The 23,177-nt window shown below is 49.3% G+C and overlaps 1 protein-coding gene across 3 annotated transcripts in view; it reads left to right on the top strand.

The window, feature by feature from the left end:
• SLC23A2 (solute carrier family 23 member 2) overlaps window positions 1-23,177 on the top strand; it is a 54,678-nt gene that overhangs the window by 11,952 nt on the left and 19,549 nt on the right. The window contains exons 1-8 of one of the 3 annotated variants that reach the window (XM_064400560.1): window positions 2,072-2,090; window positions 8,649-8,920; window positions 9,888-9,986; window positions 12,767-12,883; window positions 14,305-14,462; window positions 19,416-19,504; window positions 20,698-20,768; window positions 21,893-22,074. In XM_064400560.1, the coding sequence (XP_064256630.1) occupies window positions 8,786-8,920; window positions 9,888-9,986; window positions 12,767-12,883; window positions 14,305-14,462; window positions 19,416-19,504; window positions 20,698-20,768; window positions 21,893-22,074 (851 nt within the window). In that variant the 5' untranslated portion in view covers window positions 2,072-2,090; window positions 8,649-8,785. Of the gene's footprint in view, window positions 1-2,071; window positions 2,091-8,648; window positions 8,921-9,100; window positions 9,121-9,887; window positions 9,987-12,766; window positions 12,884-14,304; window positions 14,463-19,415; window positions 19,505-20,697; window positions 20,769-21,892; window positions 22,075-23,177 lie in introns of those variants that run through there. The other 2 variants (XM_064400559.1, XM_064400561.1) reach the window with 2 other exon arrangements.

The raw sequence follows: 23,177 nt of genomic DNA, 5'->3' as shown, positions 1-23,177 counted from the left end.
CGGGCAAATCTGCCTTGTGCCAGGATGCTGGGGCTGGGTGGGGATGGGCTGGATAGAGCTGGGGGGCTCCTGCAGCTGGATGGAGCTGGGGGGCTGAGTGAAGATGGGGGATTGGATGGATCTAGGCGGGTGGATGGACTTGGGGAAGCTAAATGGACCTGGGGGGCCTGGATGGATCTGGGGGGCTCCTGGTGCTGGGGGGCTGGATGGACCTGGGGGGCTGGATGAATCTGGGGGGGCTGGATAGAGCTGGGGGGCTCCTGGAGCTGGATGGAGCTGGGGGGCTGGATGAATCTGGGGGGGCTGGATAGAGCTGGGGGGCTCCTGGAGCTGGATGGAGCTGGGGGACTGGGTGAAGATGGGGGACTGGATGGACTTGGGGGAGCTAAATGGATCTGGGGCCTCCTGGACCTGCGGGGCCTGGATGGATCTGGGGGGCTCCTGGATCTGGGGGGCTCCTGGATCTGGGGGGGCTGGATGGAGCTGGTGGGGGCTGGATGGACCTGGGGAACTGGATTGACCTGGGGGGCTAGATGCTAGATGGACTAGGGGAGCTGGATGAAACTGGGGGGGGGGCTGCATGGAGATGGGAGGCTGGATGGACTTGGGGGACAGGATGGAGATGGGGGGGGCTGGATGGACTTGAGAGACTGGATGGACCTGGGGGCCTGGATGGAGATGGGGGGGGGCTGGATGGACTTGAGAGACTGGATGGACCTGGGGGGCTGGATGGACTTGGGGGACTGGACAGCACTGGCAGCCTGTCCCTGCCTCCACACACTGGGGTGCAAAAAGGGCATTTCAGGTACGGTGAGCTCACCTTCGTGCCCTGGAGCTCCATGTTCTTGGCCTGCTCTGGGTTGGGTGCAAGGGGTGGAGCTGCTGCCGGTAAATTCAGGCAGAAGCTGCTCACTGGGTGCTCTCTGTGGTAAATGCAGGCAGAAGCTGCTCTCTGGGTGCTCTCTGTGGTAAATGCAGGCAGAAGCTGCTCACTAGGTGCTCTCTGTGGTAAATGCAGGCAGAAGCTGCTCACTGGGTGCTGCTTTGAGGTAAATTCAGGCAGAAGCTGCTCTCTGGGTGCTCTTTGAGGTAAATTCAGGCAGAATCTGCTCTTTGTGGTGGCCTGTTCTGGTTACGGCTTCAGGATCAGCTGTAGGGTGATGGTGTCTCGTTAATCCTTTGAAAAGGGAAATGGGGATGGGTAAAATGCCAAGGTGATATTCAGGATGTAAGGACAGCCTTAGGCAGGGCTGTGCTCCCACAGAAGGGCAGCGGGGCAAGGAGGAGATCCATGGGAAGCAATTTGAGAATCCTTGAATTGTTTGGGCTGGAAAAGACCTTTAAGATCGAGTCCAGTCACGAAGCCAGCAGTGCCACATCCAGCACTGAGCCGTGCCCTGAGTGCCACATCTCCATGGCTTTTATACACATTCAGGCTCGGGGACTCACCCACTTCCCTGGGCAACCTGCTCCAGTGCTTGGCAACCCTGGTTTTATTTCTTGTTGGTTTTGTTGTTGGTTCAAGGCTTTCACTTCTTCTCCTTCATGCCTTTCTGTCCCACTTTGCCCTGTGCCCATCATTGTTACTCAGCGTTTTCCCCAGGGAGATGGAGGAGCCCAGCAGAGTCCTGCTGTGTTTCAGTTCCCTGTGAGGTTGTGGATCGCTGACCCTTGTCTCTGAGGTCGGGGACCTCTGGAAAATCTGCCCAGTGTGCTGATAAAAACATTTCCGTGCAGATTGCGCCAGGGAGGAACACTCAGAGAGGATCCCTGTCCTGACTGCAGCTGCTGCTGGAAATATTTCTGCCATTTGGGGGCTGTGGCTGGGTGTTCTCCCCGCGATTTTGTGGCCGAGCTGAAGCTGCCAGGCCGGGCTGCTTTGCGTAAACCCCGCGGAGGCGTGGAGTAACGGGGGAGTAACCGAGGAGTAACCAGGTGCTGCTGCTGCCCTGCCCTTGTGTAAGCGTGGGCTGGGAGCAGTTACACAATGGGCAAGTACAAAAGGAGTATAAAAGTGCTCCTGGGGGATGGATGTCTGCATCCTCCAGGCTGCTGCTGCTGTGGGAGCTGCCTCCGAGAGCTCGGTGCAGGTTTGCCTTGGTGGGGATGGTTGCAAAAATTTTGGTGTCGGCATTATGGAATAAGAAACTTTAAAAACTTGTGTTTGCAGGTGTTAATAACTAACTTTCTGTATCTTAAAGGTTTGAGGGCTTAATTTCTCATTTTGAAATTGCTAGCAGTGTAAAAAGAGATATTTACTGTTTCAGAAGTATTTGCTCTTTTCTGTTTATCTGTAAACTTTGCTTTCCTTTTCATCTTTAAAACAGAACAAATTTATATGATATTTATATACTAAAAGAGATTTTAAGAAAGCTTGAGCACAGAGGTACAGCATCTTGGTTAGTTTCTGAAAGTTTATGAATTCCAAATCCTAATAAGTTATGCTAAATGGAAATGTTTATTTCCAGACAAGCCTAATAGATAACTCAGTGTAATCCTAATAAGTTATGCTAAATGGAAATGTTGATTTCCAGACAAGCCTAATAGATAACTCAATGTAAAACTTCTCGGGTGTGGGGGTTTGTATTGATCCCTGGGCTCCAGCTCCCTTTCCAAAGGAGCCACAGGGATGCCTCAGCCCTTGGGAAGGAGCTGCACATGCAGAGCTGAAAAATTGGCACATTACCTCGATTTAATAAGTGGAATTTTTCCTAGCTGAGTCTCTAACTCCACCTTTGTTTTAACGTGATTAAAGTCTTGGAAAGAAGGGAGCTTTCATCAAAGTGCCAAGTCCGAGTACAAAGCAGGCTGAGAAAGGAGCCAGTGTGAGCTCAGGTTGCTTTGAGGGCCATGAAGGAGCTTAACGAGCTGTGTATTAATTAATATCAGTAATAACAGCGAGCTATCGGAATGCCCAAATTATTAAATCTCCCCAGGGGGACCGTAAGGATTCCATAGCATTATAAATCAAATTGCTGTGTGCCATACCCTGCGAGGTGTGCTGAGCTCCAGGGCGCGCTGAGGGAGCAGCGAGACGGATTTAATTATTTAATTTTTATTTACCCTGAGTCTGGAGAGCTCTGCAGGTGTCAGCTCCCAGCAGGGTCTGCTGAATTGTCGTTTCCCACCTTCTGCTTGGCACTGCTTTGGAATTTCATCTCGCAGCTTCTCATCCCTGCCCACTGGTGGGGGCTCTGGGAGGGTGGCAAATGCACTGCACAAAAACTGGGGCAAAACTGCTGCCTTTTGGGACAGGAAAATGGGAGTCATGGCTGAAGGATGAGTGGGGGCTGCTTGGCCAGCAGTGTTCTGATCAAACACCCTGCAGGGTGGCTGCTGCTGGAAACACTCAGATATTCTGGTTTAGAATCAGCTGTTTTGGTTAAGAATCAGTTCTTCTGGTTTAGAATTTTCAGTTCTTCTGGTTTAGAATTTTCAGCTGCTCTGGTTTAGAGTTTTCAGCTCTTCTGGTTTAGAATTTTCAGGTGCTCTAGTTTAGAATTTTCAGTTCTTCTGGTTTAGAATTTTGCTCTTCTGGTTTAGAATTTTCAGCTTTTCTAGTTTAGAATATTCAGTTGTTCTGGTTTAGAATTTTCAGCTCTTCTGGTTTAGAATTTTTAGCTGTTCTGGTTTAGAATTTTCAGCTCTTCTAGTTTAGAGTTTTCAGTTCTTCTGGTTTAGAATTTTCAGCTCTTCTAGTTTAGAGTTTTCAGCTCTTCTGGCTTAGAATCCCAGCCTAACTAAGTTCTCAGTTAATAACCTGACTAACCAAACTTGTGGTTTTTGAAAGCTGTGAGATCCTTTGGTAAACACCTCATTCAGCTGGGTTTAAGTCCCCTTCTCAACAAGCTCATTCACTCAGGAAGTTAATGAGATTTAGCTAATGTGCTTTAAATACGTGGAAGGTTTGAGCTCGGCATAACTTTCCTGCTTAGCTTTGTGTAGACTTGCCCCAATAACGTTGGTCAGTTATTAAAGCACCGTTCTGGGTGGCAGTCAAAATCCCAACTACTTAAAAATTCATTAGTGCCTCCAAAGAAAGAATATGTTTGTGCTTTGAAGAGCTGTGAAGAGAGAAACTTCTTAAAGTGTCCATCAGCTCTTTTTAAACCAGAAATGGAGTTTTTTAGAACTCGGATGTTAGGAAGCTTGGGGGTGTAGCAGCATTTTATTTGTCTGTGCTGCAGGTAAAGATGAACTGTGTTAATTAAGTTTGGAGTCTGCTTTTCTTGTTGTGGATGGGGGAAATCTCTGGAGCCTTTAGGATGTGGTGGCATTTCAGTGCAGCTTCAGTGGGGAGGAACTGGGGAGGCCCCTGCTAAAGGTAAATCAGGAGTTTCCTGGGACCACAGAGGCTGCTCCAAACTCTCCAAGAAAAAAAACCCCTCCAAGACTGAAGCAGGAGGGTGGTTTTTACAAGAGAAGATCAAATGTGTGGGTTCTGGGCACCTGTTTCACATCTGTGAGGTGGTGAAAATGCCCTGGGAGGCAGAAAAACCACTTTGAGGCACTGCCTGCATTGTGGACAGCGGCTGGGACCTCACAGGTGCAGTAGCCAGGCTCAGATCTGGGATGGAGACGTTGGATTTGTGGCTGTGGCTCTGCAGACAGGACTTTGATTGCACCCTTCAAGGATTTATTGAGCTTTTTAAACCTGGGTGATGAGAGGTTTGTGGAATGTTTTTAACTGAACCTTTTTTCCTAGGAAAGCATCCAGCACCCTTTGGACACCTCTGAGCAGCAAAGTTCTCTTTTGAAGGGAGCCCGTGTCCCTTTCCACGTCTCTGCTGCCAAAAATCCAATCTCAGGCCTAGAGGATGCCTTGGTTGTGTTAAAACCCATCATGTGCCCGAGTTCCAGAGGTGCCAAAGCCTTGGCAGTGCCAGAGAGGTGCTGAAATTCCAGAGGCACCTGAGGCGGGACAAACGCTGGCTGAGCATCATCTCTGCTTGCAGGAGAAAGTTGGTCTGTTCACACGAGCCTGACAGCTCATTAAAATTATAAATTGATGATGGTAATTAAGCAGTGACCTTAATTTGATTCTAATCTCCTCAGTGGGTGCAACAGCCAGAGGTTTTTTGGCTCTTCAGCCGTCTGTGACAGCCAGGAAGGTCCTGGTGCTGTGCCACCACTCCTTCCCCAGGGGGTGTGACATGGGACAAACCCAGGCGTGGGCTGTCCCACCCCCAGCTGCCTTTGTTTGTGGTGCTTCCTTTGGGAATATTCCCCTTGTGCAGCAGATTCAGGCCAGTCCTGATTCCCTGCAGGGATTGTCTGAAGGCGCTGGGAAAGTGTAAATGATTTTGGTTGTCACTGGGTGGTGGGCTCGGCTCAGCTGAGGGAAATTCAGGATCCAGCTGGAATTCAGCCTCTGGTTTGAGTTTGGCAAATAAGGGAACACACAGGGCTGCATCCTTTCACTTTGGAAAAATTGTAATTTTCAGGGCTGGAAGTCATGGGAGAGCCTGAGCTTCCTCCAGGGGTTTAATCTCTAGATCTGCTCATTTCAAATGAGCTTCAAACAGCCCTGCCATGTCCTGACCATGCCCATGCCCAGTCCTGGTGCTGCCAGGGCTCTTCTAAGAGTTTAAAAAACCCCAAATCAACCCAAACTGAGAGAAGAGCCCCAAGAACTTGCCAGTTGCCAGGAATTCACAGCCTGGAGGTCAGGTGGGCTTTGTTCTCCCCAGCCTTTGCTTTGCCAGGCTCTGGATTCAAATATTGATGTTGAAGGTGTTCAGCAGGGTAGGGAGGAGCTGCCACAGCAGCAAATCTGATCCAGGGAATGTTTGTGGTGTGCTTCAGCCAAAAGCTCCATGCAGTGCTTTGGAAGGAAACAGTACATGTAGGGGAGGTGTCTCTGTCCCACTGCCTGCTCCTGGGGGGGTTCGTGGCCACTTTTCCCTCCATGGCAATTTATTTATGGCAATTTAATTTATGGCAATTTATTTTCCCTGCCAAAGCCCTTTATGTGTGTCTGCACCTTCTGTCCTGCCCAGGATAACCCTTGACTCACAGTTTTTTACTGTGAGTCAGTAAAAAACTCCTGAAGAGTTTTTTACTGACTCACAGGCAGTTGGGTACCTCGGGAAGTGGGAGCTTTTCAGGGGCAGATTTTCCTGCAGGAAAACCTCTGTGCTCCAGTGCTTGTTTTTATTTGTGGTGGAGGTTCCAGAGCAGAGGCTTGCAGGGATAAAAAATAGCATTTAAACACAGTCTTGCATCACACATCTCAGTATCTCCGATGGGTTTTATCTTTTTTCCATGAGCTTTGCAGCACTTCCTGATTTGTTTAAATAAAATAGCAGCGACCTTGGCAAAAGGGAGGATGTGGAGAAGGAGATGCTGTGTCACACCAGACCCTGCCACCTCTCCCTGTCCCCTCCTGGTGGCTCTGAGGCTGGAGGAGCTGTTTGCTGGAGAACAGGCAGATGTTGGAGGTGCAGAGTGGCTTTTCCTCCTGAACTTGCACCTGGGCTCTCCCCTGCCCTTTGTGTAAATGCTAATCTTATCTGCAGCACTGTAAAGGCCTGGCCTCTCCTGGCCTTCTGTGTTAGACACAGGTGTGCACTGGATAATTCATGTGGGAAAAGGTGAGTCCTGGCAGAAATTTCACTTCCAGCCCTTCCACTGGAGCCCAGCCTGCAGGTGATGGGTTGTACTGAGCTTACCTGCCCCGTGCTGAATGGGTTTTATCTCTTCTGCTTTATCTCTTTCTGCAGGATTTATCAGCTCCTGGGGGGCTGGATTTGCTCTGGAGGGCAGTAAAAATGCCTGAGTCATGTGGTGGGACAGGGGCTGATAAGGAGTGAGCTCTCCCTGATAGCTTCAGGCAGCAGCAGAGTTTTTCTCCTCTGGAATCAAAGCATTCCAGAAACCTCTGATGATCATCTGTGCCATGAAGTGCAACTTTAATTGCTGGGTGGAAGCAAGAAGAGCTGGGAAATTCCTTCTCCTGGTTTGTCTTGGAGCAACCCCTGGTGACACAAACCCTCCCTCTCTTCAGGAAAAGCAGCACTGAGGGGGTTTGGCCTGTGGGTTGGGAGTTGCCTGTTTGGGAATTGTTATTTCAGCTATGGTGGGTGAGCTTTCAGCCATCCTTGGATCCAAGGCAAGCCTTGCTGCTGTGCTGCAGGTCCCAGGGGTTTTGCTTTGCTGCAGCCCTGCTGCTGTGCAGGGTGGCAGGGATGCTGCTCAGGGCACCTTGGAGCACATCCTGGGCCTGGCAGCTTGCCTGGCTCACATTTATTTGTTGGTTCTGGCTGAGGGAGGTGTCCTGCTGCCCTTTCCCTTCCCAGTCCCAGGGGATAAAGCTGCCAGACTCAACCTCGCCCGTCTCCATCTCTGATTTTCTTGGAGAATAAAACACGTCTGCAATGACAGAAAAAGGCAGATTCTTTTCTCTTATTTCATGTGTGCTAGGAAAAAAAAAACAAAAACAAATCTCATTGCTCTACAGTGAAAGCAAACAAAAAACCCTCCAAAAATCCCAGCCCAGACCCCCCAGTGCCCCCAAACCTTTAACCAGTACCTGCCTCCTCTCTGCCCTCAGCTGCTCTTTGCCATTTTCAGAGCTCCTCTTCAATGGCAGGTTTTTCCCAGAGCAAAGCAGTGTTCAAACCAGTCTTCAAGTGAGAAATAATTAATTATGCTACCGTAATATTTACTCTCATAAACAAACCTTAACTCTGATTTGCAGGCACTGCCTTCCATCCCATCTTGGTTTAATTAATGCTTCAAAGGGATCTCAGTGCCCAAATTGTCTTTTTTGTGTAACTTTTCAGGAGATACCTACATTGCTTTGAAAGTTTTAATATTTCTTTCACCTCAAGGAACCAGAATTTCCCAGCAAATGGGCAATTAACATCTATTAAGATGTTCTAAAATATTAGCATTCGTATATTGGTACAGCCCTGAATTGCCCTCAGCAGTCTTTCCCAGGTTCAGTTATTATTGCAATTACAGTAGGCAGGAGCTGCTGGCATTTCCTGAGCAGCATCTGGATGGAGACTTCAGGAAAAACCCAAGTTCTGCTGCTTTTTTTCCAATCCAAACCTGTATTTGAGTGTCCATGAGCTCTGCTTCCACCTTAGGGTTCAGCTGAACCCATCATTAACCTGCTTTTGAAGTGACTCCAGTGTGGGTGGGTTCTGAGTGCAGAAAATTCCACCTTTTGTGGCTTTCAAGAGGCCATTTTTGCAGGTTGTGTCCTGTACTTTCACCTGTACCTGACCTGGTTTCACCTGCAGCTGTTGGCAGCTGCATTCTCTGTTTAAAGCTCAGTAACCACAGGTTGCAAAACTTGGATTTTCTGTGCTGTCCTGTAGGGAGTTCAGGTTCAAATATGGTAATTCCTGTTCTTTTGTCTTGGAAATGGAAAATGTGGGATAACAATGGACTGGCTGGTCTGATTTAAGGAGAAAATGTGGGAAAACTGTACTGGAGTGACCCACTGAGGTGTCTGACCTTTCCAGTTCTTGTGCCAAAAGAGAAGTGAAACTCATTAAAATACAGGGTTTATCCTCAAACAGTTCCTTCAGCAGCAGGCAGATTGCTTGGAGTGTTCTTCATACAGCTGAGAATGTTGGGGTGAGAAACAAATTCAGGATGACACTCCTAAAAATCCCAATTTCTCCCTTCCCTCCCAGGAGCCGTTGATGGGAAGGACACACTGATGTCCCAGCTGGATTACTGAGCTCCTCAGTGACTCCTGGAGCTGCTGCTGCTGGAATAAAGAGCTGTCCTTCCTTCTTGGCCTGTCCCAGAGGCACCTCGTGGGTGCTGCATGCAGGTCCTGGACGTGCTGGACACCATGGGGATCGGCAAGAACACCACGTCCAAGTCGGTGGAGGCAGGAGGAGGCTCCACGGAGGGCAAATACGAGGATGAGTCCAAGCACCCCACCTTCTTCACCCTGCCTGTGAGTGAGCCCAGGGAATAATGTGGTGTACAAAGCCTTCATTTCCATGGGCAGTCAGTGATAAAACTGAATATTTGTGTGTAGCACAGCAGCCCTGCTGGGTGTGCTCATTCCCAAAATGTGCAGTGCCCCATGGTCAGAGCACCACAGAGGGCAGATATGAGGATGAGTCCAAGCACCTCACCTTCTTCACCCTGCCTGTGAGTGAGCCCAGGGAATGATGCTCCAGGTGTACAAACCCTTCATTTCCATGGGCAGTCAGTGATAAAACTGAATATTTGTGTGTAGCACAGCCAGCCCTGTGTTACAGAAATGATGCCTTGCCATGCTCCTCTGCTTTCTGGCTAAATGTCAGAGCCAGATGTCAAATACCAAGAGAGAAAACTACATATGAGGTGTGATGGCAGAGGAAACATTGATTAAAAAACCTTCACCTATTTCTCTTTTTGCTCCCTTTTTAAGGTTGTGATAAACCTTCACCTGTTTCTCTTTTTGCTCCCTTTTTAAGGTTGTGATAAACCCTCACCCATTTCTCTTTTTTCTCCCTTTTTAAGCTTGTGACAAACCTTCACCCTTTTCTCTTTTTTCTCCCTTTCTAAGGTTGTGACAAACCTTCCCCTGTTTCTCTTTTTGCTCCCTTTTTAAGGTTGTGATAAACCTTCACCTGTTTCTCTTTTTGCTCCCTTTTTAAGGTTGTGATAAACCTTCACCCATTTCTCTTTTTGCTCCCTTTTAAGGTTGTGACAAACTTTCACCTGTTTCGCTTTTTGCTCCCTTTTTAAGGTTGTGACAGACCTTCACCCTTTTCCCTTTTTTCTCCCTTTTTAAGGTTGTGATAAACCCTCACCCTTTTTTCTTTTTGCTCCCTGTTTAAGGTTGTGATGAACCTTCACCTGTTTCTCTTTTTTCTCCCTTTCTAAGGTTGTGACAGACCTTCACCCTTTTCTCTTTTTTCTCCCTTTTCAAGGTTGTTATAAACGGCGGGGCCACGTCCAGCGGCGAGCAGGACACGGAGGACACGGAGCTGATGGCCATCTACACCACAGAGAATGGCATAGCAGAGAAGGTACTGGGGCTGCCCTGCTGGGCTGCCTGGGAGCTCTCTCTTGCTCTCTGAGCTCCTGCTTTGCCCTGCCTGGGAGCTTTGCTGTCCCACAGCTGCTGACTTGCAGATCCACATCCCCTCAGGCAGCTCTGCCCTCATGACTGCTGGTCACACACTTTGGGTGCAGCTCTTGGGCCGTGACTCAGGAAATGGTGGGAGCAGTTCATGCCCTTGGTTGGGATTTTTCCAGCTTTTTTCTCCATTCCTTCATTCCCCAGGTCTGTTCAGTGATGATCCTGCAAGCTGAGGTGGTGTGAATCTGAGCTTTTGTTTAAAATAAGGATGAGGATTATGATAAATCTGAACTTGTGAAATTCTGGCTTTTTTGTCTGAAAAGCCTCAGCCTGACCCAAGTTTTTCAAATGTCCTGACTGAAACAGGAACAAACCCCTGGTTCCAAGCAGGGGCACCATGATGCTCCTCCCTTCAAGGCCATGGTTTCTCCTGGGGCAGGGATGACACCAGGGGATGCAGTTGATGTTTTCACTCCTGAATTTCAGGTTTAAACATCCCCTGAGCAGCCAGAGGTCTGTCAGGGCTGGAGCCTGGGCCTGCTGCCCCCCAGCTCAGTCTGCCCAGGTGTCTCTCACATTTCATGGCCAGCTCCTTGTTCCCCCTGAAAGCCTGTGATTTCTGGAGCATGCTGGGGCTGGAGTGGAGAGGCACAATCTGATAAAAGCCTTGAGCCAGAGGTGTTTGGGTGGAGTTGTGCAATGAGATAAGCCATCTCCAGACACCAGAGTGTTCCTGCTTCTCCAAACGTGTGCTTCCCTCCCTCCCAGCTGGCCCACGGGAGCAGAGCTGTGGGTGATGGAGAATAATTCACCCAAAAGAGACCTTGAGCTGTGGAGTAAGCAGATCTAGCTTGAGTTAAAGCTTTGCTGTGGCTGCCAGTGAGGGCTCAGGGTGGGGAGCCCTGGCACAGGTGCCCAGAGCAGCTCTGGCTGCCCCTGGAGGTGCCCAAGGCCAGCCTGGATGGGGCTTGGAGCACCCTGGGACAGTGGAATTGTTGTTTTCATTGTTGTTTTCTCCAGAAATCTCAAAAAAAAGCCCTCAACCCACATCCTGATCCAAAATAAACCCCTCAGTCAGCTAAACCATCACCCTGTTCCTTCCCTCATGGCAACAAAACAATTCTGGCTTCTTTTGCTATTTTAAATTTGTAGGATATTGTTTAATAATAAATCCAGAATTATCCATAGGACAGAAAAATGAAAAATGCAATTCCTGAATGTGTGGGAATTGTTCAGCACATGCAAGGAATGTGTCCCTGCCCATGGCAGGGGTGGCACTGGGCCTTGCAGCCCAGCCAGGGGAGGGCCAGGCTGGACATCAGGAGGAATTTTCCTGTGGAAAGGGTGGTCAGGGCTTGGAAGGGGCAGTGATGGAGTCCCCATCCCCAGAGATGTTTAAAAATATTGATGTGGCAGTTGGAGATTTGTTTTGGTGGTCAGACCTGAGGATCTGAAAGGGCTTTTCCAACCTCAGCCATTCCATGGTTCAAATTCATTTTTTTCACTTTTTTTTTAGAGAATTGGCTCAGGAGAGAGTTTGTTCCTCTTGCAGTCCATGAAAAGCTGTCATGGTGCTGCAGGAGGGGAGGGCATTGCTCAAAGTGCTTTCAAGGTTCTCTCACGTGGGAGTTTCTGCATTTTGCTGTGACCCACACTCCCCCCTGGGTGTGAATTTCCCCAGTGGATTTGTTTCCCCAGCAGAAGGCTGAGGTGGGAGGGCAGTGCCAGGCTCAGTTTGCCCGGCTGGCCTTGCAGGTGGCACAGCACAGATTAGCTCAGCACAGCCCCTGGATCTGGTGGGTTTTTTTGGAGAAGTTGAGACCATTTGGGGCAGTCACGAGTCTGGCAGAGCTGCCAGGCTCTGTGTGAGGCAGCTCCACGAGGGCTCAGGGTGTCTTGGGCTGGGTTAGGGCAGAGCAGCTCTTGTGTAAGGTCATTTTTTAGCTGCTCAGTCTGAAATTACAAAATCTGATACTTCCTCCTGCTTCTGCTGTTGTTGTGCTGGGCCTTTGGAGCATTGTGGGTTTGTCCTCAGGAATTTCCAAACACTTTTTGTGGCAGAGAAAAACAGATTTCCCTGTTGTTTCATCTGCAGGGGTGTTGATGTGTGAATGTCTGTGCTCACTTGTCCATTGGCACAGCGTGGCCTTGCCTGAATTCCTGGGGAATTGAAATTCCTGGAGGAATTCTGCTTGGCTGACAGAAATTGGTTGGGGATTAATTTGGGTGTAATAATTAGCATTTTTCCCGACTGCATAAGTGAGGGGGAAGAAGGGGAATTATAAATTCTTTGGCTAAAAGTGGTTAACCAAGATGGAATTGGGTAAGAGCAAAGCAGGGAAGCAATTATCATAATGAGGATTTATTTTTGCCAGCAATGCAAGGACAGAGCTCTTCTTCTTAGTTCCAATTCTTCCCTGTTTTCTTTTTTTCTGTTTGTTTTTGTGGTTTGGGGTTTGGTGGGGTTTTTTAACAGCCTTGTCATGATGAATCCATTTTTGGGCACCTTTTGGCTGCTAGATCAGTTCTGTCATAAATCAGCAATTATAAATAAATAAGCAGGGAGTGTTCAGAAGGGAACATGTTGGCTACAAATTCAGGAGCTGGATGTGAAAGGCTTTGAAATTGCCACAAATCAGCATTGCTGGAGCAGCCTTGGAGGGCCTGGCAGTTGAAATTCCCTTTATTCTGTGCAGCACTAACCTGCTGCTGCCCCTTTTCCTGCAGAGCTCCCTGGCAGAGACCCTGGACAGCACTGGCAGTTTGGATGCCCAGAGGACTGACATGATTTACACCATTGAAGATGTTCCTCCCTGGTACCTCTGCATCTTCCTGGGCTTGCAGGTACATCCCCAAACACAAGCAGCTTTTTCTTCTGGAGCTTTCAGAGTTATTGGGGATTTTCTGTGCAGTTCAGTGTGGTTGGGTGTTTTATCCTTCTCCACTCCCACCTGTTTGAGGAAGGTGTTGGGAGGTTTCTTCTGAGGCTGCTCACACTCAGGTCATTGCTCTGAGAATGATTTTGAAGATGTTGGGAGGTTTCTGAGGCTGCTCACACTCAGGTCATTGCTCTGAGAATGATTTTGAAGATGTTGGGAGGTTTCTGAGGCTGCTCACACTCAGGTCATTGCTCTGAGAATGATTTTGAAGATGTTGGGAGGTTTCTGAGCCTGCTCACACTCAGGTCATTGCTCTGAGAATGATTTTGGAGATGTTGGGAGGTTTCTGAGGCTGCTCACACTCAGAGCATTGCTCTGAGAATGATTTTGAAGATGTTGGGAGGTTTCTGAGGCTGCTCACACTCAGGTCATTGCTCTGAGAATGATTTTGAAGATGTTGGGAGGTTTCTGAGGCTGCTCACACTCAGGTCATTGCTCTGAGAATGATTTTGAAGATGTTGGGAGGTTTCTGAGGCTGCTCACACTCAGGTCATTGCTCTGAGAATGATTTCAGTTTTCAGCTCATGCATTTGTGAGAGTCACTCAAACATTTATTGAGTTAAAGGCTGCTGTTGGTAAATGAGTGAGCAAAGGCTCAGGGGAGGCCTTCACCAGGGACATTGGGCACCTCTGGAGTTAAAAATGGGGAGAGAGAAGGGTTTAGCCCTGAAATATTGAATATTAAAGCTGCTACTGCAGTTATTTCAGCCCTGAGAGCACCACCCTGCACCTGCCTTGCCAGGGAGGCTCCTTGCAGGTGCTTCCTGCAGCTCAGCCACTGCTTGTGGGCAGCAGGGCAGCTCCAGTCCCATCTCCTTCCCTCTCCAGTGGGAATAACATCTGGCCCCCAGGAATGCTGAGAATTTGGTCATCTCTGTGAAGGACCTTGAGATCCCCAAACAAACACATTCCAAAACATCCTTTTTATTGCTGCCTTTTCCTCAAGGACAGGCAGTTCTGTAGGAATTCTATTTTTACTTGTGTGTGGAGTATGGTGAAAATTTCTTGGCTGTTTTGCTTTTGATGCGCTTGGGTCGAGGAAGAATTTAGGAGTCCTTTGTGTGTGAGCCAGGAGATGTGAGTGGAATTATTTCTGGGCTGGAGGCAGCTCTCAGCACAGCTACCTGAGCAGCTGTGGGGTGTTTCAGGAGCCTGTGGATCCCCCAGAAATCCCAAAAATCAGAAACCCCCCCCAGCGGCATCACCAGAAACGCTGAAAGCAAAGCTCAGAGCTCTGCTGGGGCTTTCAGAGGAGCTGCTGCCGGGCCAGCAGGCACACAGCAGCTGGGGATGGATGGTTTGCAGCTCTAACCCCTGTGCCCCCAGCACTACCTGACGTGTTTCAGCGGGACCATCGCCGTGCCCTTCCTGCTGGCCGATGCCATGTGCGTGGGCTTCGACCAGTGGGCCACCAGCCAGCTCATCGGGACCATCTTCTTCTGCGTGGGCATCACCACCCTGCTGCAGACCACCTTCGGCTGCAGGTGAGCCTGGCCAGGGGAATCTGGGGCTTCCAGGGCAGAGGAGTTCGTGGGAGGGAGAGGAAAAATCCACACGCCTTGGTAAGGAGTGGTGGTTTCATTAATCCCTGCTGCAGACCACCTTTGGCTGCAGGTGAGCCTGGCCAGGGGAATCTGGGGCTTCCAGGGCAGAGGAGTTCCTGGGAGGGAGAGCAAAAATCCACACACCTTGGTAAAGAGTAGTGGTTTTATTAATTTCGGCTGCAGGTGAGATCTGGGCACAGAAATGTGGGGGTTCCAGGGCAGAGGAGTTCCTGGGAGGGAGAGGAAAAATCCACACACCTTGGTAAGGAGTGGTGGTTTCATTAATCCCTGCTGCAGACCACCTTTGGCTGCAGGTGAGCCTGGCCAGGGGAATCTGGGGCTTCCAGGGCAGAGGAATTCCTGGGAGGGAGAGGAAAAATCCACACACCTTGGTAAAGAGTGCTGGTTTCATTAATCCCTGCTGCAGACCACCTTTGGCTGCAGGTGAGCCTGGCCACAGAAATGGGGGGTTCCAGGGCAGAGGAGTTCCTGGGAGGGAGAGGAAAAATCCACACACCTTGGTAAAGAGTAGTGGTTTTATTAATTTTGGCTGTAGGTGAGATCTGGGCAAAGAAATTTGGGGTTCCAGGGCAGAGGTGTGTTCTTGGGAGAGCAAAAATTGACACACCTTGGTAAAGAGTGGTGGTTTCATTAATCCCTGCTGCAGACCACCTTGGGCTGCAGGTGAGATCTGGGCACAGAAATGGGGGGTTCCAGGGCAGAAGTGTTCCTGTGAGAGCAAAAATTCACACATCTAGGTAAAGAGGAGGTGACCATGCTGGTTTTATTAAGCTCTGCTGCAGGTGGGATCTGGGCACAGAAATCTGGGGCTTCCAGGGCAGAGGAGATCCTGGGAGGGAGAGGAAAAATACATACACCTTGGTAAAGAGTGGTGGTTTAATTAATTTTGGCTGCAGGTGAGATCTGGGCAGGGAAATCTGGGGCTTCCAGGGCAGAGGAGTTCCTGGGAGGGAGAGGAAAAATCCACACACCTTGGTAAAGAGGAGCTGACCGTGGTGGTTTTATTAATTTCTTATGAAATTAATTAATTTCAATTAAATTCTTGGCAGTTTTTAGGTGATCAGTCCCACAGCAAATTGCATCCTGTGAAGGGCTTGGCAAGTGAGAAAGGCAGGGAAAAATGATGAGGGAAATTTGTCACTCTCTGTTACCTCCCAGCCCATGAAATAATTTTATTTGTTAGCTGCTCTGAGTTACGGGCAATGATCATTCCAGGAGTTTGGAACACACACAAAGGTGTGCAGGGATGCTCTCACCTCCCCTTAGGGGGATGGAAGAGCCCAGCTGGAAAATCCTTGTGTAAATCTGGCAAGAACATATAAATATAAATATAAATATAAATATAAATATAAATATAAATATAAATATAAATATAAATATAAATCTTTCCAAACCTGTGTTCCCCTGCACAGCTGGTTCAGTTACCTTTGCTTCACTTTTTCCTTTGGGGGAAAAAAACCTTTCCCTCTTTTTTTTTTGTCTTATTGGACTTAGGAGCTCACTCCTCTGTCTTGAAAGGTTCACTCTGATGGCAAAACAACAGAGTGGAAGCTGTTGGGAAAGCAAACTTTCTTTCCCCAGGGTATTTTCTTTCACTAAAGACTCCCCAGAGTCAATAATCTGATTTCCAGCCTGGTTGGCTCTTTGTGCTGGAGCCATAAATCCTCATGTACCTTGTCTGGAAGTTTGTCATATTTGGGGATTTTTTTCTCCCTCACTAATCTTGGCTTTCAATCACTTATTAGAGAGGGATTTGGGGCTCATTTAGAGAGAAGGGTGCCCAAATTACAGTGCCAATCATTTTGAAATGCTCTGTTCTTGCTGTGTAATCCCACCCTGCCCTCCACCCTGCTGGGATTTTTCCCTTTTCAGTGGCTCCCACTTGCACTGTACTTACATTGTCATATCCCTGAAGGCCAGATTGTGTTTGGGTCTGAAAATAACTCGTGTTTAGGGAGGAAATTTCCACTCTGGGATGTTTTATAACTGTTGCCCATGTGATGGGGGGTTTATGTAAGGCTGGGAATGGGATACAGCAGCACAGGCCTCTCCATGAGATTTGCAAGTATTCATTGGCAACTCTGGCAACTGCAAAGTATTTCAGCAAATAAAGGTTTCAAAAGGTCAAATTCCACGCTTTAAGGGTTCTTAAAGATGGATTTAGCTCAATTCCGAGGTGGGGTTGGGGCAGGTTGGCTACCCAGACCAGTTCTAGGAATTCCAGCTATTCACTGGGTTGTGCAGTGAGCCCCGGCTCTGGCAGGGTTCATTAGTGGGTAATTAGTGGCACTGAGACCATCAGACACAGCTTTAACCCAGCCAGGGTGGCAGCTCTGGTGCTGTGCCCTGCTCTGGCTCAGCTCTCTCACACATGTGGGACATGGCAAGGTAATGACACATTTCCAGATGCTTTTGCCTGCAGAAAAACTCTTTTTCTTCACATCCGTGCCAAAATGGAGCAGCTGGATGATTTAGACACGAAATTGAAATGATGCCCCACTCAGGAGCTTTGGTGCTTCAGCTGGCTGGCAGTGAGTGGCTGCTTTAAAATCTGTAAGTGGCTCCCAGCCTGCAGCTGTCACCTGAGAAAGAGGCAGATCTTGCTTGACTGATCTTCAACAATTAAAAAAAAATTAAATTACTCTTTTTTTTTTTTTTTGGCTGGCTTAGGGGGAAAAAATCCCCACTATTTCGGGATTTTGGGGACCTTTTGGGAGTCACACAGAAGTGGAGCAGGAGCAGGTGTGATTTTCCAGCCCTGTGCTGGCCTTTCATGGGATGCAGAGCAGCCCAAGCTGGCAGCAGTGAGCTCAGCACTGGAGAATGTGTTTGCAGTGTGTGTTTACCACAGCTCTCAGGGGGCTGTGTAGGTGGCATGGAGCAGTAGCAGCTTGTTCCAGGTGTTGCAGCCCTGCCATGGGCACCAGCTCTGCTTGGTGAGCCTGGCAGCGTGGGCTGAGTCACTCCTGAGCCACCAGCCCTGGCTTCCCAGAGACAGAGCTGGCATTTCTGCAGGGAGGAGCTCCCAGGGGGGTTCTGACCACCCAGCCATGCTTGCATGGCTCATGGACTTCATGAAATTGGAGTTTCCAATGCACTTTTCAACATTTGGTGGCTCTGAAATTGCCCATGGCCCAAACTGCTGTGAACTTGGCAGCTCCCATTAATAACAAGGCTGAGTTTGACTCCTGTGCTCACTGTACACCATCTCCCCCATCACTTCTCCTCCTGAGAGCATTTCCTGATCTTCACCTGAACCTGAGCAGTTTTTTCCTGCCCTCATTCCCCGTGTCACACCTTGGGATCTCCTGTTAAAGGGAATCTCCTGGCAGTGCATTCATGTCAATATTTGTAGAGCACTTCAGAGTGCATCTGCAGTTCAGTAATGTTGGGATATTTGTTACACAAGGTGCAGTGAGGTCAGTAAATTCATACCTGCTCTCTTCAGGTCTTGAAACCTTTTGGGAAGCATAAACACCAATGCTAAGAATGTCATCTTGAAATTCTTGTGGTGTTTGTATTTATTGGTGGCAACCACTGGGAACATCTAATCTGCTGCCATCAGCCCAGCACTTACTGACACATGCACTCCACAGTGAGTGTGCTCAGAGGCATGCAGAGGGGAGGGATGGAGCCTGCAGGCTGCACTTGAGAGAGTTCTTGTGGTGGGAGGGTAAAAATGCACCTCCAGAGAGTGTTCTGTGTTGGGATGGTAAAACTGCACCTTGAGAGAGCAGTTCCTGTGCTGGGATGGTAAAAGTGCACCTTCAGAGAGTGTTCCTGTGGTGGGGTGGTAAAAATGAACCTTGAGAGAGCAGTTCCTGTGCTGGGATGGTAAAAACTGCACCTCCAGAGAGGGTTCTGTGCTGGGATGGTAAAAATGAACCTTGAGAGAGCGTTTCCTTTGCTGGCATGGTATAAGCTGCACTTTGAGAGAGCAGTTCCTGTGCTGGGAGGGCAAAAACTGTATCTTGAGAGAGCAATTCCTGTGCTGGGATGGTAAAAATGAACCTTGAGAGAGCAGTTCCTGTGCTGGGGTGGTAAAAACTGCACTTTCAGAGCACAGTTCCCTGTGCTGGGATGGTAAAACTGCACCTCCAGAGAGTGTTCTGTGTTGGGATGGTAAAAATGAACCTTGAGAGAGCAGTTCCTGTGCTGGGGTGGTAAAAACTGCACCTCCAGAGAGGGTTCTGTGCTGGGATGGTAAAAATGAACCTTGAGAGAGCGTTTCCTTTGCTGGCATGGTATAAGCTGCACTTTGAGAGAGCAGTTCCTGTGCTGGGAGGGCAAAAACTGCACCTTGAGAGAGCAGCTTCTGTGCTGGGATGGTAAAAACTGCACTTTCAGAGCACAGTTCCCTGTGCTGGGATGGTAAAAGTGCACCTCCAGAGAGGGTTCTGTGCTGGGATGGTAAAAACTGCACCTTGAGAGAGCATTTCCTTTGCTGGGATGGTAAAACTGCACCTTGAGAGAGCAGTTCCTGTGTTGGGAGGGTAAAACTGCACCTTGAGAGAGCAGTTTCTGTGCTGGGATGGTAAAAACTGCACTTTTAGAGCACAGTTCCCTGTGCTGGGGTGGTAAAGCTGCACCTCCAGCACTCTGCTGCCCCAGCTCAGTGTCCACCTGTGTCCCTGTCTGCTGTCACAGCCTGGCCCCTGGAGTCACCTGGCTGACACCTCCAGGCAGCTGCTGTCAGCTCTTTGGCTCTCTGTATTCCTCTGACTGGGTTGTTTTTGGTGAGGAATCCTCTTGTTTCCCAGTGTAATAACTCAGTGAGGGGTGGTTTGAGTGCCCACCCACTGCAGTGACCCCACAGAATCCCACAGATCCCACCCCACAGAATGTCACATCTCTCCTCTCCCTCCCCACCAGGTTACCCCTGTTCCAAGCCAGCGCTTTTGCATTCTTAGCACCTGCCAGAGCAATTCTCTCTCTGGAGAAGTGGAAGTGCAATAACACAGGTAATTGTTGTTTATCCTTGTTCAGGTTGAGGTGACAAATGGGCCAGGTCACGTGGAGTGCAGCTGCCACAGCTTCTGCTGTAAAAACTGGGAGTAATGAGCAGGGAATATGGAAAGCCTCTCTTCTTACAGTGTTAAAATACTCTGCCACAGAAGATGCCTAAAATGCCCTTGTGGAGTTCTGTTTCTGGGGATTTTTTAATACAGAAACGTTGACAAAGGAGCTGTAACTGTGGCACCAAGTAATTCTCCTGTTCATTTACATCTGCAAGTGTTCCTTCCCATAATGTTCCAAACATTTGGAAACAGCGAGTCCAAGTGAACCTTTGAAGTTGTGAGTGGGAGGGAGTTTGAGCAATGTACAGCATCACCTCCAGACCAGGATTTTCCCCTGCTGAAGTCATACCTGACAGGTTTTGACAAGATTTGGATGTTCTTTTTCACTCTCTCTCTGCTGCTGTCGTCATCCTGGGAGGTTTGAGCTTCAGAGGGAAGAGATCCTGGTTGGGATGGGAGCTTTTGCTTTGGGTTGGACTGGAAATGACTCTGGCAGTTTTCTGCTCAGTGAGGGGTGGTTATTCATTACCAAGGCTGTGGGCAGTGGGAAGCAGCAGCACAGGGAATAATCAGGCTGCTCCCTCCTGACTGGAGCTCTTCCCAGGGCTCCTTTGGACTCTCTAATAATTTAATTTCTATTATATACATCTCTGTTAACTCGCATTCAAAATGTGATTAACACCCAGCTCGTTGAAAGAAACTTTCTGGTAACCCTGGGTGGCAAAGCCATTTTCCCCAGGGCTCCAGGTTGTCAAAAAGAGCTTTGCTGCACCTTCCTGCTGCACCTTTTCACCTCCCAAAGCTGCCAGGCGGGGCTGTCCCTGGGTCAGCCCCTTCAGTGACCTCCACTGGGGAGCAGCAGGCACTGGAGTTTGGGATCCCTGGGGTGCAGGAGAGGGGAGATTGACCTTTCTGTGTGGAAATCAGGGTGTTTTCCTGCTGGAACCCTGGTTGCTGGGAATTTTGGAGCAGAGGGAGAAGCGAGGGGTCGGTTCTTGGGCTTTCATTTGAGCAGAACTTGCTCTCTGTGTGAACTGGGGCTCCTTTGGCAGCCTGGGGAGGGATTTGGTTTGTGTGGAACGGCGGCGGAGTGGCTGGGCAATAAAAGAAATCCCCTTTTTTGTCCCTTTTGGAAGATGTAACAGTTGCAAACGGAACAGCAGAGCTGCTGCACACGGAGCACATCTGGTACCCGCGGATACGAGAGGTAATGTGGGACTTGCTTTGCTCTCACTCTCCTGCTCCAGTTAAGTTCCTCGCTTGGATCATCTGTGTGTTCTTGTCTTTAAGTTGGTAATTTCTCGTGTCACTGCGATCTCCATTTGAGTATATCCCTTTACTCATTTCATGGAAGTCTTCATCTTTTCCACCCGTTCATTGCTGGACAGCAAATACCAGGAGTTAGTTACCACATCCCAAAAGCTGAAATGCTCAAGGGAGATGAAAACTCTTCTTGTAACCCTGATTTGTGCTCGCTGGCAGCAGTTCAGCTGCTGCCAGGCCCCTTGCCTGCTGTCCTGTGCAGTGGGGCTGGCCCTGGAAGGTGAATCTGCAGTTAGGAAATCTGCTTCCTTCCCAAGTGCATTGAGTTGGAGACTCTTTGATAAGAGGTCGATTCTCCCCAAAGACTTTTGAAATACCTGGAGCTCCTTCTCCACTCCGTGTGAATCGTGGTGCCCTGCAGGGCAGGCTGAGGGCTGTGCCACGCCAGGGTGGCAGCTAGAGTAGTCCAAATGAAGGCGTGTGTCATGGAATTGATCTCCCATCCCGTTGCTTTGGGCTGCCAACTTTTTCTTAATTAAAAACAACCCCTCTCTCTTCCCCATGTTCAAACCATAGCTACATCCTGCCAAGAGCCCTGCAGCCAAGAGGGCTGACAGTCTCCTGAGACCACAACGCTGCTCTAATCCAGCTTCTAAGGAGCACTTGTGACCAATGCAGCACACACTCTGCCCCTAGGAGCTAGGAGCATCACCTCGTGGCGCACCAACCCTTGCCGTTCGATCTGAGAGCTTAAAGGTTAGCCTGGACCCCAGGTCTCCTGTCTGACAGTGTGATGTGCTTTCCACACAGCTTCCAGACTGGCCCACTGGTCTGTTGTGTAATAGTTTTGTGGAGAAAACCATAAGTGTTATGCTTTAAAGCAATAAGTCACTTAAACATAATGAGCTGTTTTATGACGGGAAAAAAAAAATTTTTTTTTTTTTTTTTGCTGAGTTCTTCTGTGTCACTGAATTCTTTTAACTGCAGTTTGTAATCCAGAGCAGAAAAACAAAGGGTTTTGCCTGTCAGATGGCACTGAGCTGCCTCTCTGCCCTGTTGTGTGTTCAGATCCAAGGTGCCATCATCATGTCCTCGCTGATCGAGGTGGTGATCGGGCTGCTGGGGCTGCCCGGGGCCCTGCTGCGCTACATCGGGCCCCTGACCATCACCCCCACCGTGGCCCTCATCGGCCTCTCGGGCTTCCAGGCTGCTGGGGAGAGAGCTGGCAAGCACTGGGGCATCGCCATGCTGTGAGTACCCCGTTTCCTGCTGGGCACGCGGAGGTTTGGGGGGCTGGGGGGAAGATGGAGGCAGCGGGGCTGCATCGGTGCTGCGGGTGGGGAGAAGCACCCTGAGAGAGAAACACCCTGAGAGAGAAACACCCTGAGAGAGAAACACCCTGAGAGAGAAACACCCTGAGAAACAAACACCATGAGAGAGAAACACCCTGAGAGAGAAACACCCTGAGAGAGAAACACCCTGAGAGAGAAACACCCTGAGGAACAAACACCATGAGAGACAGACACCATGAGAGAGAAACACCATGAGAGACAGACACCCTGAGAGACAGACACCCTGAGAGACAGACACCCTGAGAGACAGACACCCTGAGAAACACACACCCTTGAGAAACACCCTGAGGAACAAACACCCTGAGAGACACACACCCTGAGAAACACCCTGAGAGACAAACACCCTGAGAAACACCATGAGAAAGAGACAAACACCATGAGAAACACCTGGGAAACACACACCATGAGAAACACACACCATGAGAGATAAACACCCTGAGAAACACCCTGAAAGACAAACACCATGAGAAACACACACCCTGAGGGACACACGCCATGAGAGACACCCACCATGAGAAACACCCTGAGAAACAAACAGCCTGAGAAACACCCTGAGGGACACGCACGCTGAGACACACACCATGAGGAAAACACACGATGAGAAACAAACACCCTGAGATACAACACCATGAGGGACAAACACCATGAGAAACACACACCTTGAGGGACACACAAACACCCTGAGGGACACACACCCTGAGAGGCACACCATGAGAAACACCCAGAGTCTGGATGAGGTCAGCTGGAAGTGTGGGAACAAGGGCAGAGCAGTTCAGGGGGGTTGCCTGAAGCTTTCCCCTGCTTCTTCCCTGAAATCCTTCCCTGGGAGGGTGGGGAGGCCCCAGAGCAGCTGAAGTGCTCAAGGCCAGCTTGGTTTGGAGCAGCCTGGGGCAGTGGAAGGTGTCTCTGCCCATGGCTCCTTCGTGGACCTGGAAGGGCTTTAAGGTTCCTTCCAACCCAAACCATTCCATGATAATGTGAGCTCGAGGAGAGACCAAGGG

The sequence above is a fragment of the Passer domesticus genome, chromosome 28 (genome assembly GCF_036417665.1).
Source record: "Passer domesticus isolate bPasDom1 chromosome 28, bPasDom1.hap1, whole genome shotgun sequence".
NCBI lineage: Eukaryota > Metazoa > Chordata > Aves > Passeriformes > Passeridae > Passer > Passer domesticus.
This window is presented reverse-complemented; position numbering and strand designations above follow the sequence as displayed.